The sequence below is a fragment of the Austrofundulus limnaeus genome, unplaced genomic scaffold, assembly GCF_001266775.1.
Source record: "Austrofundulus limnaeus strain Quisiro unplaced genomic scaffold, Austrofundulus_limnaeus-1.0 Scaffold9, whole genome shotgun sequence".
NCBI classification, from domain to species: Eukaryota; Metazoa; Chordata; class Actinopteri; order Cyprinodontiformes; family Rivulidae; genus Austrofundulus; species Austrofundulus limnaeus.
Genome location: NW_013952411.1, coordinates 3,062,935 through 3,073,719, shown reverse-complemented (window position 1 = coordinate 3,073,719; position 10,785 = coordinate 3,062,935). Strand labels below are relative to the sequence as shown.

General features: G+C 35.8%; 1 protein-coding gene across 1 annotated transcript in view; it reads right to left on the bottom strand.

Moving 5' to 3' along the window:
• Window positions 1-10,785, bottom strand: part of map2k5 (mitogen-activated protein kinase kinase 5) — a 66,354-nt gene that overhangs the window by 12,874 nt on the left and 42,695 nt on the right. The window contains exons 18-21 of the mRNA XM_014001529.1: window positions 8,389-8,415; window positions 8,009-8,041; window positions 2,188-2,249; window positions 1,176-1,221 (exon numbers count right to left, since the gene is read on the bottom strand). Of these exons, the coding sequence (XP_013856983.1) occupies window positions 1,176-1,221; window positions 2,188-2,249; window positions 8,009-8,041; window positions 8,389-8,415 (168 nt within the window). The remainder of the gene's footprint in view (window positions 1-1,175; window positions 1,222-2,187; window positions 2,250-8,008; window positions 8,042-8,388; window positions 8,416-10,785) is intronic.

The following is a 10,785-nucleotide window of genomic DNA, read 5'->3' as shown; positions in this document are numbered from 1 at the left end:
GTGTGTGTGTGTGTGTGTGGTGTCCCAACACAGATACTGGTATATTTGGCCCAATACGACCATTTTTAAATGTATATATATACAAAATGCTGATACTCAGGACTGATACTGTTATCAATACTCTATCAAATGTGTTACAGTTTACATTTCAAATGAAAAGTTTGTCAGTTCCATGTTTAACAAAGTTATAAAATTGAAAGAAAATTGTATTTGCTATTTTATTTATTTATTTTATGTTTGATAGTACATATCATGCTGTGTATTTCATTTGATTCAGTCAGAGGGGCTGTAGGCCTATAAGGAAGGAGAGAGATCTTGTTCTAAAAAAGTGCTTTAAAGTCACTGTGTAATGTTCAAGTTCTAACTCAGTAATTACTCAGTGTCAGTACTCAAACTGAAGTACTTGTACTTGGTTTGAGAAAAACTGGTATTGGGACACCCCTAGTTTTTACAGTTTGTACAACGTAGAACTATGAAAGGTCATAGCAAACTGTTTCTGATCAAACATGATTTTTTTATGTTAGTATGTGCATGTTTCTCTTGTTCAAAGATTTAGGGCACGAAAACCAAAAAAACAAAACAAAACAAAATACATGAACAGAGTAACATGATGGATGCTTCAACAGTTCTGCATTGACACCCTTAACAAGGAGGATGCTAAAATGTTAAGCCTATCATTCTTTCTGTGACTAGTTTAATGTCTGGCACACCAAAAGATTACAATAAATTTGACTTGTTAAAATATCCCACACCAAACTGCTAAAAACTGTACAAGCTTATGAAACTTAATTTTGTAAACCCGAATAATTTGACTCCTGTACAACTCGGCTCATTCAAGTTGACTCCAAAACAGTGAATTGAATGAATCTCAATCCTGTCTCAAGGTTTCCAGCTGACCTCAATGGCCTGTTTTATTGGTAGCAAAAAGTTCATTACTGTTGTTTCCAGAAAAAAAAAATATTGACTTGGAGAGTCCTTGACCTAAAACACCTCAATCACTCCGAGAAATACAACTGCATATTCCAAAAGCTACAGAAATATTAAAATTATGTTTAATTGAAAAGTCCTATTGCTATGCATGAATGTGAACACCAACTGTACAGATTTATTATTAAAAATATATATATTTTGTGGTCCTTAGAAAAGAGTTTACTGGAAAGCTCAGTCTAACTTACCATGAGGTTATTAGGTGCTGGTCTCTCCTTGGGGTTCTTACGCATGCTGAAAAAAGAAAAAGAAAAAAGAGAAACACAAGCAGCTTTTATTTTCTGTGTTTCTCAGAGCACAAAATGGGTTTTAGTTCTTTCATGCACACTTTGCATTTACAAGTTAATATATTAAAGATGATTTAATACAAAATCCTTCATGCCACAGAAAATACAAAAGAAGACTGAACACTCGTACGCCACAGTTAATTTATTTCAAATAATTAGAAAATTTGTGGGTCTTCCATATTGTGTATACATATGTGGTCCGTCAGAGCGACGTGCACCAGGGCCTGTGTGCAGCTAGTGGTGAAACAGGTTCATGCATCATGCTGAAAGGGCCGTGAACTTCTAAGAATAGTCCGACAGTGACGTACCAACCCTGTACCAAAGCAGGACAGAGCACCTGCGCTCAGTCCGCCCTGCGAGAGAGGTGTCCTGTTTGAGTAAATACAGCAGCCGTGGGGGACAAACAACAGCTGGCATGCCCTGCTGCTGARTGCTCAACACMCATACGTACACACACACACATGCATWCACACTGTACATGCATGCGGTTTGGGATTGCATGTAAATGTTTGCCTAACTCTAAAGGTTACAAGTGGCTAATGAATCAGAGGCAAACACAGGGTAAACAATGTTTTTGACCTAATGCATTAGAGAAAACCAGACAAGGTAAAATAAATCTGCTTTCTATTCAAACCTAGAAACTATAAGTATCATAGCTAAAAGCTAACTCAACCACAATGCATTAACACACTTGATGCACTTTATCATCATTGTGTACCATGATACCTTTAATTCATTCAAGATTATCTGGTTCCTGTAAATGCAGCTTGTGGTTGAACTAATTGCTAAATGGAGTCAGATATGTTTGCATTATTAGCACAGCCAGACATAAAGATAAACAAATAAAAAATCTTAAGCCTTATTGGTCTTTCTGACAAAAGAACCTTTGGACTAATTACAGGTTTTGACTCACCACTGAGTGATGAAGTGAACAAACGTCTCACTGAACTGACCAACAGGAAGCACAGGAGGGTCCTGTGAAGACAAACAAACCAGTTCAGAGAGAACGCAGTATTTTACATTTAACATAGTACCTTGCTACAACGCTCAATGTTAGAATAAAACCAAAGAAACATTTAAACAGTGTGACAAAAACAATACCTAAAGACTAATCTTATTGTCTTAATTGTGTGACTGAAGTAAAAAAAAAAATTGCAGGTTAAAAAGTGAGCATTATTATCAAAACAATATTTTTACTAAAATATTAAAGTGATATTTTTCATTCTAGAGTAGTATTTTAACCTCAATAGCTGCTGTTGTAAGGGGTCATAAAATCATTAGTTTAAAACAAATTCTAAATTTTTAAAAATATTTTCAGGCAGTTTGATTATCAAATCACTGTTCACCGAATCTATATTTATTCAAATGATTATATAATTTAAACAAATTCCATCTTTGCTGTGATGAATGCATACAATATATCTTGTACATACCCATTTGATTTTTTTAAAACTGAAAAAAAAAAACATTGCATAAAAGTGATCATATTTATTGAATATTGATTAAAAGTGATATATTTATCATATTGTTTTTGTTATATGTTGAATTTATGTTGTTTTGTTTTAAATGAATAAACTTTATAAAACTTAAATATTATTAAGATTTAAAACAAAATAGACAAAAGTACAGAACATAAAGACCAGTCGATACACTGGCTTTTATTTGTAACTAAAATGCACTTAAGTGTCTTTAATGAAAAATAAATTATGCTATCAAATGAGCAAAGCTATAATAAGCTATTAAAAAACACAAATAAATATGCAATTAAACACCAGTTTTCCTGACAATAGTACTGTATTTATGATCACATCAAACAGTCTTTTTTAAATAAAAAAGCTTTTTATAAAATGGTCAGTAAGTGTTTAACAACTGCAGTGCAGAGTTGCACCTTTGTGAACTATCCTCTATGGTTTGTCATATTACCGTGACACAAAATCACAGCTTTTAACCGTGGATAGATGGGACTGTCTCCAGACTGTGTTCATGCAGCTGCTCTGTGACTGAGGTAATATCAAAAATCTGTAACAGAGCACCGTAATGAGATTTGTACGATGACCCTATTTAAACATTTTAATCAAAGTATGATATAACATCCATCCATTTATTCATCCAACCCTCCTGAGTCAGGTTGCAGGGGCAGCAGTTTGAGCAGGGAGGCTCAGTCATCTCTTTCCACAACCGCCTCCTCTTCCACTTCCAGAAGGTTCTAAGGTGATCTCTCTCTCTAACATGTTCTGGGTCTTCCTGGCATCTCCTCCCAGTTGGACATGTCAGGAACACCTCCCTAGGGAGTGTTTATAAGTACATGGTGGTCTGACACATTATAACCAAGATTTATGAAATCTGTCACATACAATAAATTCAGACAATAGTGGATTGACAACTTAGTTCTGGGTCAAAAAAGGACGTAAATAAAAAAAAAACCCTAGTACCTGTACCATATAGATTTTACTGTATTGCTTAAAGTTTGTTAGTTTTAAGGTTATTCCTAAAACTTGATATTTTGGAACAGAATCACTGTATATAAATGTTTTTTTTTGTTAACATTAATATAAGTTTCCCAGACCTGCCATGTGAACAGTTAGAGTCAGACTAGCATGGCAGGATGGCTGACAACAAAGACTTATAGCGGTTTAGACCTACTTTTCTTACAGCATAATGCTGCAGAGAAAAAAGGGCTATGAGAAGGTCATAAAGTTTTAGATCTTACCAATTCACCAAAATAAAACTAAAGATGAAATTTCACAAAGAAGCTGGCAGAAAAAAAGCTGTGGTGAAGGTTTTCACAGCTATTCAGAGATCAAGGCTACRTTTCTGAAGGACAGTGATTCCAGTATGATTTTTCTTAAATGTCCCTTTCTTCTCAACACTGTAGTTTTTTGCTCTCTTGCTGAGGAATGCTTAATATAAATTTTTTTCAAGATGTCTCGCTGTGTAAAAAAAAAAAAACATTTCACAATGTGTCTGATGATAATGTAATGAGCTGGAGCTGAAGTGCACAAGCCCAACAAAAGTTCAATATGTAGGACGTTAATATTATAAGCTATATTTATTTATTAAAGAATAGATTTTCAAAAAAAAATCTTGAATAAAATTGTATAAGAAAACAGGCAGCAGATTTTTAAAACACACTAAAATTATGAATTGGTCCCACAAAACAAAACAAAACAAACAAAATCTAAGATTGCAGCTTTATAGTATATTAAAAAATTTAGTTTTGAATCACACACAACTAAATTATGATCAATTAAGCCTCCTAAATGAGTTTTATGATAGTGTTTTGGTTTGAGTGTGTGTTTTAGGCTGACTACACACAGTCGATTCAGGCTCTATGAACCGTATCATGTAAAACATCTGTGCCAGATTGACCCTCTAATCATTGCTTCACCTCATTACTTCATCCTATTTCTATTCTCATTCTGTTTTGTTCCTCAGCTTTGACCGTCGGCGAGACAAGCTCCAAACATTTAGGCTGCGTCGTCTTTCTTTATACCTACACCGGTAAGATCCAACAGAGAAACAATAACAAGATAGTGATAGAAAACAAACTGAACAGGCATTTATTTCTGAATGATTTTCTACCTTCTGTGATATAAATTAAAAATACTGCATCCCAGCACTACAGCATGTTTAGGCTAACATCAGAAAGAGGTACGATCACGTACAAAAAGGTAATTGTTGGACAAACTATAGGTTTAAGTCTAGATAGATGCAAATAACCTATCAGTTAGAAATGTTCAAAATTCAGAACGCCTGAGTCCACAACCAGACACTTATTCAAATGCCATGAATTAAACCTCTTCACATCCGAAACCCTGCTGCGCCATTAAAAACACCTCTGGGCAGTGTTCGCCATTCCTTAATGCTCTGATCGGCAGGCTCTCGCAAGGCATGATGCATGAACCCATTTAAATTAACAAAGGAATGGGTTCCTTCTAATCTCACTGCACTTCACAGTCGTGTCGCCGCTTGGATGAACAATATATCATAGCACATACACAAACCTGCGCCCACAAACAAATGCCCTTGAGCACTGCACACTACAAGCCTGGGCATACACTCTGTTTTGAGGCAGAAAAACCAAACAAATTGCAACCGCTGCATTAAGATGTGCACACTCGGTACGAACAATTAGACTTAAAGTACGCTCGGTGTCTTGAYTACACAACAAACGTATCTGTCGCGTAGATTCAAATTGAGAAGAAGTCCTTGCGTACACTTTTCTCACACATCTGCATGCACCTTAATGCGCCTTTTTGCAGATGCAAACACACATTATGCATGTATTCATGTTTCCAGATGAGTGCAGCACTGCTGCAGCTTTGATGTGGCAGCAGGCGAAGGCACAAAAGACAAGCAGGCTGATGAAAGTGACTAGTCTGTTTAAATTATTCCTCTGGTTGTCAATTTGCTCCACTATAAGACAAGCACGCACACTACAAGGGTACAAGGGTACGAGTAAATATACATGTCATTGCCATGAAGCAATTATTAGGCAAAATTAGATCAGTAATTACAGGCTTGAAAATAAAGTGGGAGTTCTTTATTAGTGAGACCACTTGCTATTCAACAAATAGAGAGAGGCACATTAATGAGAGAAGACAGCGGACAGATGGTAGGGAACAACTGCAGAGAACTTATTTAAGTCCTTGGCTCAACAGCGTGTGCAGGGATCTTGTGCAAACACTAAAACCAAATTACCACCTAAACAGGGAGGTAAATTTATATAAATTCAAAATAGACATACTCATAATCACAATTATCTATCATAAAGTTTAACTCTTGTCRGTTTTTGACAATTTATTTTACATCATTTACCAGCATTTACAACCTTTATTTTAGAATACTTATCTCAAAATCTCAAAACAAGTTCATAAAAGAACCAAAATGTGCTTATTTTKAGTGTGAATTTAGTTTAGGATCTGAAGCAAAAAGCTACGACAATGAATAAAATCAGGCTTCTTTTATGTGAACGGAACTTTGAACGGGTTCTTGTGATGGGTGAACTTGCACAATATTACACACAACACTGGTTACAGTTTTATTAATGATCCAGAAGGCTTCTTGTTTTTACAGCCGGTGTCTCCAACCCTCAAGAGAGGAATAATTGTAAAACATGTCCAGGTCTTAAAAAAACATGTCAATGATAAATAATGATTAAAAGCTGGTGCAGATAGGATTTAYTTTCATTTCATAATTGCAGATTAAATCATAAACGTTGGGCTAGATTATAGTTTTGCAAGCCAGGCACTGAAAAAAACAGGTGGTGATTTTCAAATATTGCTAACTTGCTGAAGATTGCAGCATATCACGGCAGCCACTGAGTTTAAAACAGAATAAAGTGAGACTGCAAAGAAAACATTGTTTATGCAACATTGGGTCAAGTATGAGTCGCTAACTAATCTCCAACAGCTGCAGCTCAATGARATGCTACTTTAAGATACTGAATAAACTTTTAGCCACCCAGTGGGTAAGTGTGACACTATTAAAACATTCTAAATTAAGTTGTGTGTTTTATATTTAAAAATTCCTTTAGTTCAGGTCAGAACACCTACTGCTCCCCATTTCTCTTAAGTGAAAATAAAATTAACCTCTAGAAGTCCAAATACACTTAATACTCCAGCAGAAATGTACTTGTGTGGTTTACGGACATCAAGTATTGATGGACTTCCAACTGATTGTTAATTCCTCAACCTTTACATTCACTCACACTGACTTCATGTTTCCAGACAGAGCTTATCCTCTTGTCTCTTCCTTGAAAGCACCATCGAATTAGCCGCGACGGTAAGGCTCTGCTGCCTCGCCAGGGACAACACGGAGCAAGCACTCTCTCGCCTCAAGGGGAGACAGCAAAGGGCACAGGAAAAATAGTTTGAGTGATCGCTACGTCTAGCTGACTAATGAACAGTTCAGCCCAGGTCAATCCATTACAACCAAAAGCATTTAATTATTAATTACGGCCAATCTATAGTCAGTTAAGGACAAGTGACACTGTATGTTTAATGTGCAATATGGCTAGTGATGGGGGCACCGGGTGGCTGTTGTTGAAGCATTTTGTGTCTATTAGTGAATGTCAGCAAAAAGCTCAGGGTAAAAAAAGACCAGAGGAAAATGTGACTCCTAGTTATGATGGTAATGTAGGAAATATGGGCTTATAAATCTAATTGGGTTTATTTTGCTTATTGATTTGGTTTAATATAAAGTGTTTCATCAGGTAATCTGAGTTTTTACATAGAAAAATGTAAACCCAAYTACGTTTCAGATTACGTTAATGGAAACAGAAAAAGGGCAATAAARAAAAATATTTGACTATTATTACACGATACACAGCTGTAGTGTGCTGCTGTTGGTTTGTCATCAATGTTATTTTCATTTGTTGATATTTTCCTGTGATTTTTATACACTAATAAATCAAATATTATTTTTCTTTTGAGACTATCATTTTGTATTTAAACAAAATAAGTCAAGGGGAGTAATCCTGGTAGAACATGATTTTGGCTCTGTGGTACACAAGCTTCAGATTTGTGATTTTCTCTGYCTGTCACTCATGACAGGTCCAACCTCAACGGTAATGTGCATACGTCTGCTGCCTGAGGCAGTTACATAGGGTGAAGGGTTGAGTGAATGGGGAACAAAGCTGCCTGAGTGGTTTGCTTCATTAGGAAACAAAATATAAGCTTTTCGGGCCATTAGCACTGACTTTAGATGCAAAAGCACATAAGACGACGACTCACCTCATCAACGATGCATTGCAGTAACTGGAGAGGCTGAGGAAAAGACACAGAAGGAGATGAGGGTTGGGAGGGGGGGAGATGTTAGCTTATATGGAATTCCTTCAGTAGGGGAAATCAGTTGTGTAATAAAAAAAGTACTAAGATTAATCAAATGCAGCTAGCTCAGGCAAAGCCAACATTCAGCTTTTGAAGGGTTTTATTACTTCATGATGGCACCTAATGTAATACCAGCAGTTTAGGCATAATCTAATAATTTGCTGCAAAAATCCAATCTGTGTCTGCTTTTTTTTAAATGAGAGAGTCAACCAAGAGTGACAGACTATATCCAGAGTAGGAGACCTCTAGCTTCTTACCTCCTATTCTTCTGCAATAAAACTTACCATTAAAGATCCTTGGTTTTTCTGAATCTGTAGGGCAAGACGGAGAAAAAGAGATGAGGCAATATGTAATTAGTGTGTCATAATCAAGACGATGCACTTGGACACATTATGATCACTAGGAGAAAATTATTGCTTTCCTGTTGGCAATTTGTGAGTACGTACTAACACCATTTACATAATGAAAACACACAAATGTTAATGGTCTTGCTCTCATTTGTAGAGAATGGGGCTAAGAGATCCACTAATGCTAATTCTCTGAGCATTTCCTTATTCCTGCCCTCCAGGTTTTCTCAATGTGCTGGGACGTAGAATCACTGTACAACAGCACTGAAGGAGCTTTGTAASCAGCTTCTCCCAGTTTGTCTGTTTCACAGACGTAGCAGGGTTTTTTATTTAACTGGACACGACGTGCTGACCAAAGCTTTGGTTTAGGAAGAAAGGTCAAAGAGAAAGGAGAGGTTTTCAAAATCAATAGTGACCAATAAGATAAATGCATCAAATATTTATTTAACTGTTTCATTTAATTACAAAAAGCACACAATATGTTCTTAAACATGCACAAAAACAAAAATAAGCTAATGGTTTTAAAAAAATCTACACTATGTTTTGTTTAATGTGTGACACTACCCAGGAGAACCACACAAAGCATTCAGTTTCTCCATTTAACCCCCCACCCCGAGGGTTGAATTTGCCAAGACAACCGTTTTAATTTCTAAAAACCCTAAATGTATAAATTCATCACACGGAATAAGTGATACAAGCCTTAAAAGCTGGGCTCAGCTAAACAGACTGCTCATTTCTCCAGGCCTTTTGACAGTGCATTAGAGCACTTATTGATTCACTCAATTAAATACAGGTTTTCACAGTCTGTAAATACCAAGAGACTCTTAAACTGCCTCTATAACCACTTTTGCCTGATTCAGRCACATTAAAGGCAAGTATGGAAAACTAATTTGTTCAGAAATAATTACTAAAACGAAATTCTGTGCTGCTTCAGAGGTTTAAAGTGGATGGTAGGAGGCAAACTTATTTAAAACATAATTGAGAACTTTTCTATTCCTATCAGTGACCGCATATCGAAAAGGTTTTAATATCTTTATAGATATCATTAAATGCACCCGTATCCAAATAATAACAGTTGGTTAATGTGATAGAGTATTTTGAATTTAAGACACTTCATCAATTTGTTGTTTCGCGGTCTGATCTGATTGGAACAAAGTCAAGCACTGTGCGTGATAATGTATTTACCTTTGTGTATATCTCTTTGTGTGTGTGTTTGTGTGTCACTACTTGATAGATGTAGCTTTGTARAACATCAGCTTATTGTGTCTGTTCAGGCTTCAAAGTTTTGGAGCTTTTCTCATTACATGAAAATATCACAGTGAGCTCAGCATGAAAACAGAAGTCACCAAAACAATTTTCAGATGTCAAAGCATTTTTGTTCCTTGACATTCAGAAAAAAGAAAAAAAAAATCAGATGATTGTTTCCCTCCTTTAAAAACGCAATAGAAATCTGAAATCTTAAACTTAAACGTGTATAAAAAAAACAACTAATCAATTTTAAAAATGCATTTTGGCAATGGGTTGCAGACTARCGGCATTATCAAGGAGATTGTGAGCAATAACAAGTAACCAACACTCAAGATATCATTAAAAATGTCCTAAATTATTCAAATAAAAAATATATATACATATACATCTTTAACTACAAGAATGTGATTAAACGTTTTTGTCAGCAGACTGATTACAGAAAGTATCACCTATATAGTGAACCTAAAATAGCTTTTGATAACTATAAGTGTCAATAAAATGTAATCAGTAAGCAATAAAACCTCATGTAGATGCAGGGTCAACATAAAGTGTATTTACTAAATTTATAAAAAAGATGTGTCTGGTTCAGTAAGATTCTGAAACAAAGCAAACATTGATCCAACGGCACACTTGTGAAAAAGAAAAACCTTTCCTTCACATGTATTGGAAAGAGAAAAATTAGCACCAACAAAGCCTTTCTAGTCCTTGACGGATGCAATGATGTGTAATGAAGTCTCTGAAATGGACGTAAAAAACAAAACAAAAACAGGAATGATATGCTTTTTCATGCAAAATTCATTCAAACACGAGAAATATGACAAAACGAAGAGAAACAACAACAGAGCAGAGCAAAAAGACAACAAATCAATCAGAAAACAACAGCGCTGGCGGCTGTATACACACATCACATCAGGTCTGGTGTCTTCAAAGACTTTCAGAGCGAGCCGCGCAAAACTCCATTAACTCCTGACAAAGAATGCAAATGAATCCCAACATGTGGTGAAGTGGAATTAAAGAGACCATCTCTAATCATAGCAAACATGAGGTGCTGACTCTACTCCACACACACACACACACACACACACA